This window comes from Neoarius graeffei, chromosome 10 (genome assembly GCF_027579695.1).
Source record: "Neoarius graeffei isolate fNeoGra1 chromosome 10, fNeoGra1.pri, whole genome shotgun sequence".
NCBI lineage: Eukaryota > Metazoa > Chordata > Actinopteri > Siluriformes > Ariidae > Neoarius > Neoarius graeffei.
Window position 1 is genome coordinate 1,883,216 of NC_083578.1, and position 14,552 is coordinate 1,897,767.

A 14,552-nucleotide genomic window follows, 5' to 3' on the forward strand; every position below is an offset into this window, starting at 1 on the left:
TTATAGCAAATAAAGTACATTTATAATTCATGATTCTGCCTCATCACCTCTTTACTGATTTGACTGTGGTGTTAGAGAGAGAGAGAGAGAGAGAGAGGAAAAAGACAAGAAAAGGAAGAGGAAACACATGAAGCAGAGAAAGGAGAAGAGGATAAGGAGGAAGAAGAGGACAGGGACTCTCCCAGTGATGGAGTAGGATGCTGGAGTTGTCATGGCAACGAGCATCTACGTACATGGGACCAAAGGGGTTTTAAAGCTTTCACTGGGCATTGCTGCCCCCTGCTGGTCTCATGACACTCCTCACCTTATTTCACTTTGAGTTTATTGTTTCCAAACCTGGGAGTGTCAGTCACGGTAAAGGAGGCGTGGCCTATGTGTATATCAGTCTCGTCCAAGGAGGCGTAGCATCTGTGTCTGTCAGTCTTAGTGAAGGAGGCGTGGCCTATGTGTTCATCAGCTGGAGTGATTGGTAGTAACAGAGACAGAGTCGGCGTCTGTGTAAAAGGGACAGACGGCACGGTGGGACAGGGGTGTGACGCTTTAACACTGACATTCTTCTTTCCGAGAGCAGCACGAACTCAAGCGTCTCCGTCTACGGCTTCTAAGATCCGCGAGTCTTTCTGTCTCACATCACTTCCTGTTTCTCTTCACTTTCTCCTTCAACGTGTTTCTGATCCACAAACACAATGCTCAGCAACTGTTTACGTTTGAAGACTGGTATAAATGAGCACGGTCAGGAAAAGCACCTCAACACTCAGTTCTCAACACTCAGTGTGCTCGGAGTCTTCGTATTTCCAATGTCACACACATCACATTATCTCTAGCCGCTTTATCCTTCTACAGGGTCGCAGGCAAGCTGGAGCCTATCCCAGCTGACTACGGGCGAAAGGCGGGGTACACCCTGGACAAGTCGCCAGGTCATCACAGGGCTGACACATAGACACAGACAACCATTCACACTCACATTCACACCTACGGTCAATTTAGAGTCACCAGTTAACCTAACCTGCATGTCTTTGGACTGTGGGGGAAACCGGAGCACCCGGAGGAAACCCACGCGGACACGGGGAGAACATGCAAACTCCGCACAGAAAGGCCCTCGCCGGCCCCGGGGCTCGAACCCAGGACCTTCTTGCTGTGAGGCGACAGCGCTAACCACTACACCACCGTGCCGCCCGTATTTCCAATGTGTAGTATGTTATACATCACCGCAGACCACGATGCTGCATTGTGTTACGCGTCACGCCTCTGGTTGTGGAACAATGACACTGTAAAAACACACACTGGTGTGGCTTCATGCTGACTTTATTTGGTTCAGTGAAAATCACTAAAGCTGGAATATTGAGGGTCCCTGTGTAAAAGGGGCAGGTCTCAAAGAACAAGGTGTGGCCTGTGTGTCTGTCAGTCATTCGTCACATGCACACTTCAAGCACAGTGAGATTCATCCTCTGCATTTAACCCATCTGAAGCAGTGAACACACACACACACCCACACACACTCAGAGCAGTGGGCAGCCACACCAGAGCGCCCGGGGAGCAGTCAGGGGTTCGGTACCTCGCTCAAGGGCACCTCAGCCCAAGGCCGCCCCACGTCAACCTAACTGCATGTCTTTGGACTGTGGGGGAAACCGGAGCACCTGGAGGAAACCCACGCGGACATGGGGAGAACATGCAAACTCCACACAGAAAGGCCCTCGCCGGCCCCGGGGCTCGAACCCAGGACCTTCTGGCTGTGAGGCGACCATGCTAACCACTACACCACCGTGCTGCCCACGGTGGTGCAGTCATGCGGAAGGAGGTGTGGCCTGTGTGTCTGTCAGTCATGGTGAAGTGGGCGTGTTCTTAAATAGTTGTAAACACATCGAGAACCAATCATAGGTCACCCTCTTTACCTGTGAAATCTGTAATGAATCCATCAGTATTTATTTATTTCTGGAGATGTTGTGTACAAGTGTTTTAAATGTGATACTGGTTTTTTTAGTAAACTCAAAAAATTGTCTCGTGAAAATTCTGCAATATTTTTTGTCATATCGACGTCTAAACCAGAAGTGTCTTTAAATTAATAGAATCGTTCATTCAGACCATGGTCCCTACACCCTATGTAGTGCACTAGAGCTCATGGTCCCTACACCCGATGTAATGCACTAGAGACCATGGTCCCTATGACCTATGTAGTGCACTAGAGACCACGGTCCCTATGCCCTATGTAGTGCACTAGAGATCATGGTCCCTACACCCTATGTAGTGCACTAGAGATCATGGTCCCTACACCCTATGTAGTGCACTAGAGATCACAGTCCCTACACCCTATGTAGTGCACTAGAGACCATGGTCCCTACACCCTATGTAGTGCACTAGAGACCACAGTCCCTACGCCCTATGTAGTGCACTAGAGACCATGGTCCCTACACCCTATGTAGTGCACTAGAGATCATGGTCCCTATACCCTATGTAGTGCACTAGAGACCACGGTCCCTACGCCCTATGTAGTGCACTAGAGACCATGGTCCCTACACCCTATGTACTGCACTAGAGATCATGGTCCCTATACCCTATGTAGTGCACTAGAGACCACGGTCCCTACGCCCTATGTAGTGCACTAGAGACCACGGTCCCTACACCCTATGTAGTGCACTAGAGACCACAGTCCCTACACCCTATGTAGTGCACTAGAGATCACGGTCCCTACACCCAATGTAGTGTATTTTTTTTTTCTCTTTTTCTTTTTCTCCTTTTTCTTTTTGGCATTTTAATATTTTATTTCTACTATTGTTTAATTCTTATTATTTTCTTTTAATTCTTTTAATTAATTATTTTAGAATAAAGATAAAATTATTTTATGTAATTTTATTTCTCTATTGTTTACTGTTTTTGTTTTTACTTCTGTAAAGCACATTGAACTGCCATTGTGTATGAAATGTGCTATATAAATAAACTTGCCTTGCCTTGCCTTGCCTAGAGATCACGGTCCCTACACCCTATGTAGTGCACTAGAGATCATGGTCCCTATACCCTATGTAGTGCACTAGAGACCATGGTCCCCATGCCCTATGTAGTACACTAGAGACCACGGTCCCTACGCCCTATGTAGTGCAATAGAGATCATGGTCCCTACACCCTATGTAGTGCACTAGAGATCACGGTCCCTACACCCTATGTAGTGCACTAGAGATCACGGTCCCTACACCCTATGTAGTGCACTAGAGATCATGGTCCCTACACCCTATGTAGTGGACTAGAGATCATGGTCCCTACACCCTATGTAGTGCACTAGAGACCATGGCCCCTACACCCTATGTAGTGCACTAGAGATCATGGTCCCTATACCCTATGTAGTGCACTAGAGATCATGGTCCCCATGCCCTATGTAGTACACTAGAGACCACAGTCCCTACGCCCTATGTAGTGCACTAGAGATCACGGTCCCTACACCCTATGTAGTGCACTAGAGATCATGGTCCCTACACCCTATGTAGTGCACTAGAGATCACGGTCCCTACACCCTATGTAGTGCACTAGAGATCATGGTCCCCATGCCCTATGTAGTACACTAGAGACCACGGTCCCTACACCCTATGTAGTGCACTAGAGATCACGGTCCCTACACCCTATGTAGTGCACTAGAGATCATGGTCCCTACACCCTATGTAGTGCACTAGAGATCACGGTCCCTACACCCTATGTAGTGCACTAGAGATCACGGTCCCTACACCCTATGTAGTGCACTAGAGATCACGGTCCCTACACTCCATGTAGTACACTAGAGATCATGGTCCCTACACCCTATGCAGTGCACTAGGGATCATGGTCCCTACACCCTATGTAGTGCACTAGAGACCATGGTCCCTACACCCTATGTAGTGCACTAGAGATCATGGTCCCTACACCCGATGTAGTGGACTAGAGATCATGGTCCCTACACCCTATGTAGTGCACTAGAGACCATGGCCCCTACACCCTATGTAGTGCACTAGAGATCATGGTCCCTATACCATATGTAGTGCACTAGAGACCATGGTCCCTATGCCCTATGTAGTACACTAGAGACCACGGTCCCTATGCCCAGGGGTGCACATAACTTTTTTAGTGAGTTACTCATATGAGTACCAGCAGACAGTGTTTGGTACTCACCTCATACGCGATAAGTCTTAAAAGTCCTCCTCACTGTCCTCCGCAGTGTCTCCTCCGTTGTCCTCCTCAGTGTCACCCCCACTGTCCTCTGCCTCAACTTCCTGTGTGGCAGATGCTGCTGCTGCAGACGCACCCCCTTGTCCTTGGTTGAGCCTCCGATTAGCTGTCTCCATCCACAGGCCAACAGCTGGCTTTGGGTCAAATGTCTCTGTGGTCTGCTTTGACAGGTGAATGTGCATCAGGGCTGAGAGACGAGCATGTGACAGACGGGATCTGTACTTGGTTTTTATTATGTTTAGATGTGAAAAACCTCTCTCACAAGCTGCACTGCTCAAAGGCAGTGTAAGAGACAGCTTAACCAGCTTATTGATGTTGGAGTAAGCATCCAGGTTACTTGGATTATTTACTATTTGGACTAAGTCATACACAGAAGATGCTCCCAGGCGTTTTGCTGCCTGCTTTAAGCGCATCCATTCTGTCAGAGTGATGTCTTTGTCAAGCTGCAGGGTGGCCTCATATTTTTGGAGAATGCTGCGAACTGCTGTGTTTCCAAAACTGTGGAGGTCTTGAATTTCCTGAGGCCATGTTGAAGGATCAAATATTAAGAAATTATCACATGACTTAAGGGAGTCATATCTGGTTTCAAACTCTTCAATTAACCCCCTGAGTAAGTCTGTCTTGTCTCTGTCAGCATCAGCATTAGAAACAGTCTGTGCACTGTGGCCTTCGGCATCAAGCAGAAGTCTGAATTGCCCAATGGCCACCATGAGCTCGTCCTTACATTCTCCAATGGTCAGCTTTTCCTTCTGAAATCTGATTGATGTGGTCTTCAAAATGTTGCCAATGTCAAGCATGTGTGATAGAAAGCACTGAAAACGCTCTGTGCAGATATGCTGCAAGTCAGTGTTATGACTTGTAGCCAATTGCATTTTAATGGCTGGCAATAGTCTTGATATTTTTAACAGTACTTCATGACGCCATGCAGACCACCTGATATTATGAAACTTTCCCAATTTCACAAAGGAGACCCCATTTTCTTTGCATAGCTTCTGCAATACAGCTGTTTTTTTCGCACCACCTTTCTGTAAATAAAACTGCAGCAGCCTGACCATAGACTGATTAAACGTCTTGCAGTATGGGACTTTGCGGTCAGCTGATTTTGCGCAATTCTCCAACGTGTGTGCAGTGCACAGAATGTGCACAAGAGAGTCTCCAATCGAAACTAGTCCTTTTAGTTTTGGCACAACACCGTTGTACACCCCGACGTTAACAGCTGCTCCGTCTGTGCACACAGCGACCAACTTTGTTGTCCAGTCATCCAAGCCTGCGTCATGGAAAAGTTTCACAAGCCCATCTGTAATTGCCTGCGCGGTTCGGTCGGCACCCAATTCAATCAATCCGAGAAAGTCTGATGAAAACTCTCCATTGCTGGATACAGACACAGTGTAGACGATTTCCTGCTCAGTTTTTGTGATGTCCTCAGATCCGTCAAAAAGCAGTCCCCAAAATTCAGCAGCCTGCAAATTTGCTCTTAGCTCCCCACTGATGGTGTGAGCGATGCTCTGCATAATCCTTGTCCCCCCTTCACGGGAATGATAAGCAGCCCCGACATTTACTCCTAGCCGCTTCAGTAACGGAATATCCTCCGAAAATGACGACATAGGGCGTGCGTGTTTAGCTTTATGGAAAGCAAGGAGAAAAACATTAAAAAGGGCTTGCCTTTGTTCCTCAGTCAGCTTGTCTCTCCATCTGCTAAGTGGACGACTAGCTATTTCTTCTCGGCTAGCTTGTTTATTAGCAATGGCTTGCGCCACGTTAATGTGCTCCTTGCTCTTTTCGTGTTTGCTAAATAACGGATGGTTGAAATTCTTCGAGCCTTTATAAAACGCACCTGTTTTGTCTGCTAGCTGTGGATGTGCACAGCAAATCTTGCACCACATTTCAGTCCGCTCATCATTAGCCTCAAGCCACGGTACTTCTTGAAGCCACTTTTCGGGAAAAAGTATTTTTTTCGTCTCTGGCTCCAGTTGCCGTTTCTTTGTTGGTGGCGAAACTCCAAAGAAACTGCTTACTGTTGTCTGTTTCTTTTTGGACATATTTGACTAGTTACCAACATTCAACATACACCAGCAACTTGAACAGTAGTGGGTTTTTTTCAGGAGGGATAGTCAGTACGCAAGAGCGCGGTAGTAATCCAAGTGGCATTACGCATTGCTTATTTCTGTCACGCATGCGTACCTGCGTACCAGTTATGTGCACCCCTGCCTATGCCCTATGTAGTACACTAGAGACCACGGTCCCTACACACTAGAGACCATGGTCCCTACACACTAGAGACCATGGTCCCTACACCCTATGTAGTGCACTAGAGATCATGGTCCCTACACCCTATGTAGTGCACTAGAGATCATGGTCCCTACACCCTATGTAGTGCACTAGAGATCATGGTCCCTACACCCTATGTAGTGCACTAGAGATCATGGTCCCTACGCCCTATGTAGTGCACTAGATTCCTGTCAGTCCCTTCCTTCACACTCACTCTGCTGTGTTGGACTGATCTGATTGGACGCTTTGACATGTTCACTGTATTATCGGACATTTTTTATTTTATTTTTTATTTCTTTGCTTATAGTGAACATGCAAAAGTTTTCAGAATTTATTCAATAAAAATGCGCTTTAAAATCTTACAAAAGTGAATAATTCTTGGCGATATTTTCATTTTCCTCTGGAACAAACCATTTTAACTTTTAGGGGGAGCTGAATTTCTGACTTCACCTCCCGAGCCGTAAAGTTCATACTAAATAAAATGAAAAATAAAAAAAAACACAGTGGTCACTTAACCGAATCCAAATCTACACTGGGCCACGCTGATGCAGATATGATACGAATGAAAGGCTAACACGCTTTGTTTTATTTCCCCCGGAATCAGAAAGGGTGAACGTCTTCCGCCTTTTTGCCAACGCCAGCAGCGCGCACGTCCAACAAACTTGCTAGCAGCGTGTGTCGATTGTTAGTGTGAGCGCCCCCTGGTGGCCAAGCCCAGGTAACGCGACTTCAGGGACCCAGCCATGTTGTGAGTGTGATGTCTGAGCTGAGGCTGGTCTGGGATTCAGGATTCTGAATGAGGAAATAAATTATTCAAGCTGTTTGGTGGAAACAAATATTAAGCAGAGATCATTATCATCTTTATGGATAGAAAACAAGCTAGCTATTTTCACAAAATCTAGATTTTGTTCAATGTTTGAGGGATTTTCTAAATGCAATATCTAAAAAGGTTTTAACAATAATTGTCTTTTTAATCACTATTTAGAATTATTACTATAATAAATGGTGAATGTGAACAAGCGTGCAGATTTTTAACCCACTGTGAGGTCTAAATGTTCCCATGATGATAGGAATACATGATTTTTGTGTATATTTGTTGGTCCTCATTTAAAAAACAACAACAAACAAAAAACCCTTTTTACCATATATACGCACAACACAATCAGTGGTAAGTGAATAAAATACTTCACAAAGTAAGTGTGTGTGTGTGTGTGTGTGTGTGTGTGTGTGTGTGCATGCACCTGCATGAGCCTGTGTACAGCTTGTGGGCGAGTGAAACCACATTCCCTGACATACTGAGTAATCACATTCATGCCAAACCTGTTTCAATACAGAGACACGCTATAATATACAAATTTAACCTTTTACTTTTTTAGGGTAAGTGGAGGCACCAGAGGACCAGAAAATACTATCAGAAATTTAACACTAAATAAGGCATTATTAGCATGTCCAAGCTGCATTCATTCATTCATTCATTCATTCATTCAGTTTCTATAGCACTTGTCCGTCAGGGTCATGGAGGAAGCTGGAGCCAATTTCAGGTGTGTTCAGGTGAAAAGTGCACCTTGGGCAGGTCGTGAATCTATCACAGGGCTACACAGAGACGAACAACCATCACACTCACATTCACACCTCTGGGGGATTTAGAGTAACCAGTTGACCGAATGGACTGTGGGAGGAAACCAGAGAACCCGGAGGAAACCCACACAGACACAAAGAGAGAACATGCCAACTCCACACAGAAACACCCCAGTCGAGTGGCAGGTTCGAACCCAGAACCTTCTTGCTGTGAGGTGACAGTAATAACCGCTGCACCACTGTGAGACCCAAATCTCTCTGAATATTTCATTATGACTTTGTGAAAGTTGAAACTTCACTTGTTATAACATACCTGATTTATTTAACAAGACCCTACTTACCTGCCCCCATGTGCTAAAGCCAGGCATGTTACAAAAAGGATGTTATCTGGCCACTGGACTGGATTTTCAAGAAAAGATTTTGAAACAAACTGGACAAGCTGAAGACAAACTGCAGTCGAGGAGCCACATGATGGAAAGGAGGTGAAGGTCATTTCCTAGAGGGACAGAAATCCAGTGAAAAGCTCAGTGATTCAGAGGAGACTAGAAACATCAAGTACAGGAAGAAGAAGCCTTAATGAAGATGATTTTTATATAATTATATACGGTATAATAATATTAGATATAAAAAGTTATACATTACCGTTCAAAAGTTTGGGGTCACTTTGAAATGTCCTTATTTTTGAAAGAAAAGCACTGTTCTTTTCAATGAAGATCACTTTAAACTAATCAGAAATCCACTCTATACATTGCTAATGTGGTAAATGACTATTCTAGCTGCAAATGTGTGGTTTTTGGTGCAATATCTCCATAGGTGTATAGAGGCCCATTTCCAGCAACTCTCACTCCAGTGTTCTAATGGTACAATGTGTTTGCTCATTGCCTCAGAAGGCTAATGGATGATTAGAAAACCCTTGTACAATCATGTTAGCACAGCTGAAAACAGTTGAGCTCTTTAGAGAAGCTATAAAACTGACCTTCCTTTGAGCAGATTGAGTTTCTGGAGCATCACATTTGTGGGGTCGATTAAATGCTCAAAATGGCCAGAAAAATGTCTTGACTATATTTGCTATTCATTTTACAACTTATGGTGGGAAATAAAAGTGTGACTTTTCATGGAAAACACTAAATTGTCTGGGTGACCCCAAACTTTTGAACGGTAGTGTATAATAGTAATAAAAAACAATTTCTTATGCTGTTGGGAAAATGACTGGTAAAAACTTTTTTAAGGACAATAAAGACATTAGGTCAGTTCTGCATTCTAAGGCCACACCACTACCTTATTATCAGGTTTTATATATAAACAGATACACACAAATCTATTCTCTAAAATGTATGTTCTCTACAACTGTATTTAATTTTCATAATATTTTTGTATTTTATTGCTCAGTAAACACCAACATACCAAAGATGGCCATTACTTGTTCAACCTAAGTTGAATTTTGTGTATCACTATATTTTTTTGGGGGAAAAAGTGTATAAAAAATGTAGTCAAAATGTAGACATCTAATTAAAGTCTCACAAAGACCATTTAAGCATCTTTGTGGTAATTTGTGTAATTTACCTATTTTTTTTGCCAATGTGTGTTTGTGTTTATACAGTAAATTAACTTCAGCCTCAACATAAACAACTTCACACTTGCAGAACATGTATAATAACTCATGTTTTACTTTTTCTCCCCCATGCATTGTATATGATACACTATATTTGCCAAAACTATGTGTCCTGACCATCACACCCATATGTTCTTGCTGAACATCTCATTCCAGATTGAGCCCCCTTCACTGTTATAATGAGCTCCACTCTCCTGCAGGCTCTCCACTAGATTTTGGGGCGTGGGGATTTGTGTTCATTAGTGAGATCAGACCCTGATGTTGGGATGATGAGGCTCCAGATCCAGTTCATCCCAAAGGTGTTCAGTGGGGTTGAGTTCAGTCAGGGCTTTGTGCAGGACACTCGAGTTCTTCACTCCAACCTTCACACACCACGTCTTCATGGAGCTCGCTGTGTGTACAGGAGCATCGTCATTCATGCTGGAACAGGTTTGGACTCTTAGTTCCAGTGAAGGGAAACTGTAATGTTATAGCAAACAGAGACATTCTACACATTCTATCCCCTTTCACATATCCCACAATTAGGGCTGCCAACCGTCCCATATTGGGCAGGACATCCCGTTTTTTGGGTAATTTTAATTTGTCCCGTCAGGGACAGATCCTGCCCCTCACTCCAATGCTGTGGTGTAAATCGCGTTATCTGCGATTTAAAGTCATTCACTGTCAAAGGCTGCCATATCCTGAATTTTTAAGCTATACTGACAAAATAGGCATCAAATTAAACTAGAGCAGATGGTGCAGCCAGTGGATACAGCCGAACTGTTCGATAAGGATAGCAGATAGCTTAAAAAAACCTTCCGAAACAGGATAGACCTCAGCCTATAGAAGGGGAGCTTTTCTGCCTCACTCCTGCCTTTGTGATGTCTTTCTCTCTTCTTCTTCTGCTATGAAGCATTGCAGAAGGTTCTTAGGGTTTTCAAATGGACAATTAAGCAAATATCAGGGTTTTACAGCTACAGCAAATACTTTTTCAGGTTATGACATTGCCTTCATAAATATGGCCTGATGAATTATTTGGCCAAAGTTTAAAAGAGAAAAATGAGACAATAATATTAGAATTGTTTGTTATTTTGCATTAAGTTACTTAAAAATATCCATTAATTGGTCTATTAATTTTTAAAAGCTCTATTTTAGAAATTAATTTGTAGTGGCCTACATTTGAAACCCTCAGGCAATTCGGTAACTATTTTGGGGCGCTGGGGTGCGTGTACAGGGCCTGTACCGGTACTTGTCCGCACCCGGAACAAAGTGTCCCTCATTTGGATATGAGAAAGTTGGCAACCCTACCCACAATCCACTGCGCAGTTGGGAACTTCCGGTGGCCTGGGCCAGGCTGCTGATAACGGTACAAAAACCAATACTGGGCTACATAATCAGTTTTGATGTTCAAATATTGTATGCAAGCTGAAATGTGATGTTGTTAGACTGCTTTTATATGTCTAGTTAGTGGTTCCATGGTATTTTTTGTCAGCACAGAAGCCTTTAATTGGTCATCCTTATATGATCACCCTTACAGCGTTTTCACTTTCACTCTCTGCATTGTTTACATGAAATATCTGTTCCAGCTCCTCAGCACTATAACTCTGGCCGACAGCATTAACGGTGTACATTTACATTGACGACAGATTGTAAATGTGCAATTATTTTGAGCAGTATTAATCTTGAAAAAGTCTGTGAGACCATGTAAACCTGTAATAATATTTGAACATCGAAAGTGATTATGCAGCCCAATATTGTTTTTTGTAGTGTTATCAGCAGCCTGGGCGTGGCCACCGGAAGCTCCAGTCGCGCAGTGGATTGTGGGATATATGTGGTAAAGTGGCGAATAAAACTCATCTCATCTCATCTCATTATCTCTAGCCGCTTTATCCTTCTACAGGGTCGCAGGCAAGCTGGAGCCTATCCCAGCTGACTACGGGCAAAAGGCGGGGTACACCCTGGACAAGTCGCCAGGTCGTCACAGGGCTGACACATAGACACAGACAACCATTCACATTCACACCTACGCTCAATTTAGAGTCACCAGTTAACCTAACCTGCATGTCTTTGGACTGTGGGGGAAACCGGAGCACCCGGAGGAAACCCACGCGGACACGGGGAGAACATGCAAACTCCGCACAGAAAGGCCCTTGCCGGCCACGGGGCTCGAACCCGGACCTTCTTGCTGTGAGGCGACAGCGCTAACCACTACACCACCGTGCCGCCCCGCGAATAAAACTGTGTGGTTTAAACTTTGTGGAAACATTTTGGAGAAGAAACACATATGAGCATGATGGGGGGGGGGGGGGGGGGGGGGGGGGAATACTTTTGGCTGTATAATGTATTTTTATACTTGTATATGAATTCAGTTTATATTAATATATCATATTTAAATGCTGTAAAGTTGCTAATGTTATTAGTATTGCAACTTGCTGTCCAATTAAAGTCTTGTAGATGATCTCATGATATTTTGTTGTTTTCTAAATTTGCCTCAGCAAAAGAAGTTTGTATTGCCAGATGTGTAATTACTCAATTATTAAGTTCTTCCTGCAGTAGACAGATGTGTGATTTATATATATATGATGTAATTTTACTGTATTTTTTTTATTCAAAAAAAATTTTTTTTAAAGATGCTAACATTATTTAGCATCGTCACTCTTTTTGTATCGATTTGCTCCGTCAGCGCGGTGAGCCGATCCTGATTGGCTGCTCTCTCCGTAGTCCGTGCGCTGCTATTGGTAAGCTCCTGCTCTGGCCTACACGTGCAACACCAAGCACCACGGTTTGTCCTCGCTCCCGATTGGCTGAGAGATAGTGACGTCCCGCCTATTCGGTTGCGCAGCCGTCAAGTTCGGTTGCGTCTGTTTCCTTCAACCTGCACTGACTCCCCACACACTGACACACTGAGCGGCCCGCAATGGAGCGAATGTTCGAGATTTCAGCGCTTTAACGCTTATTAATGAATTAAAAGAGAACGCAGACAAGCCGTGCACGGTATCGGGGGCGGGTTTGACCTCATAATTTATGTTTTTGTGAAAATTGTGTGCAGGAAATTTTAAGAAGAGAGCGAGCGAGAGAGACAGAGAGACCTGCAACATATTAATGGCAGACACAGAGGAAGTGTTTTAAAATCATACACACAGGTCCATGCACATTGTGTTCAAATAACTCCAAATTAGTACCCAGGGGAGTCTGAGCACCATCATCTGGGCCTCCACACATCTGGAACACATCTGCATTTACAGTAAGAGCCACACTGCTGCTGATGCTTGTACTGGTCTATTATTTTATTCATCATGTTAATTATGATCACGTGATTCATGTCTGAGATCTGTTTCCCTGATCCATGTTCATCTCCTTTTCTTGCTGTCCAGCTTTATTTATTTCTTTATTTATTCAGTAATTTATCGCTGAGCGAGAGGCCATGCGGCGGGTCACGGCACCATGGGTGATCCGGTTCATCGTGGCGGCGATATCAATACTGGCAGACCGGTACCGGGCCGAGGGCGATGTGGCGAATCTGGCTGAGCATGTGATCTGGGCGGTGAACGCAGGAGGAGACGCTCACACTGACACACATGGTATTCATTACAAAAAAGACCCACTGGAAGGCAAAGTGGGAAAAGGTGAGATGGTTTTACAGGATGTCGAGTGTCGCAAATCCTCTCACACTTCCTGTTGATTTGTTTAAATGAAAAACGCACACTGTTTCTGTCTCTCTCTCTCACACACACACATTTCTCAGTAGTGAATAATGACTAATCGAAATTGACCGGCAGTTTCCTCCGAATGAGAAGTGTGAGTCTCACATCGCGACGTTTCCAACAGAGCTAATTTCAGTTCCTGGTTTCTGCACACCAGGAATTAGAGAGGCGGAGCTTATCTTGCTGAACATCACTGATTGGTTAAACACGACCTTGACAGATTGATTATCGCTGTGATCCAGTTCCTGAGTTGAGTTGATGAATGTCTGTTAAAGTGTCTTCTACTGCAGGATTTATGGAAAAGTGAGAGTTTTATTATAAAATAATGAATGGTGAAATGTTTTCTCTTCGCTGGTTGACTTCGTTTTACGTCGTGAAAAAATGAAGAGTTTTCAAGCAAGGCCTGATTCAAAACAGCGTCCAGTTCATGATATCTGCTCACGACATAAAGTTGTTGTAGAACCTACAGAGTGCATCGAGAAACAAAAACACACTGCGATCACTTTAATTCCCACAATAAAGCGACAGCTTCAGTCTCTTCATCCTCGTGTGTGTGTGTGTGTGTGTGTGTGTGTGTGCGCGTTGTCGTGGCAGCATCAGATTATGGGATGCGGTTGCCGATCCTGCGCTCGAGTCCAGAGGATCAGGTGCTGTATCAGACGGAGCGCTATAACGAGGACACGTTTGGGTACGAGGTTCCGATGCGGGACGAGGGAGAGTACATCCTGGTGATGAAGTTCGCCGAGGTGTATTTCGCCCAATCACAGCAGAAAGTGAGAAAAACACACACACACGACTAAAATTGTGTTCTGCTCACTGTGTTATAACATTTATATAAAGACATTGGCTTTATTGGAGCTCAGCTTACTGTCTTTTTTTTTTTTCCTTCTCTTTCTATCTCTCCCCATCTCTTTCTCTCTAATCTCTCTATTTCTCCCATATCTCTCTCATATCTCTCTCCCATATCTCTCTCTCTCCCATATCTCTCTCTGTTTCTCCCATCTTTCTCTCTCTCCCATATCTCTCTCTCTTTCTCCCATATCTCTCTCTCTCTCTCTCTCCCATCTCTCTCTCTCCCATCTCTCTCTCTCTGTTTCTCCCATATCTCTTTCTCTCTCTATTTCTCCCATATCTCTTTCTCTCTCTATTTCTCCCATATCTCTTTCTCTCTCTATTTCTCCCATATCTCTTTCTCTCTCTATTTCTCCCATATCTCTCTCTAT

At 44.1% G+C, this 14,552-nt stretch overlaps 1 protein-coding gene across 2 annotated transcripts in view; it reads left to right on the plus strand.

The window, feature by feature from the left end:
• The first annotated feature begins 12,480 nt into the window (after positions 1-12,480).
• mlec (malectin) overlaps positions 12,481-14,552 on the plus strand; it is a 9,574-nt gene continuing 7,502 nt past the window's right edge. Inside the window, exons 1-3 of one of the 2 annotated variants that reach the window (XM_060931074.1) lie at positions 12,481-12,869; positions 13,000-13,251; positions 13,924-14,102. In XM_060931074.1, the coding sequence (XP_060787057.1) occupies positions 13,050-13,251; positions 13,924-14,102 (381 nt within the window). In that variant the 5' untranslated portion in view covers positions 12,481-12,869; positions 13,000-13,049. The remainder of the gene's footprint in view (positions 12,870-12,999; positions 13,252-13,923; positions 14,103-14,552) is intronic. The other variant, XM_060931075.1, reaches the window with a different exon arrangement.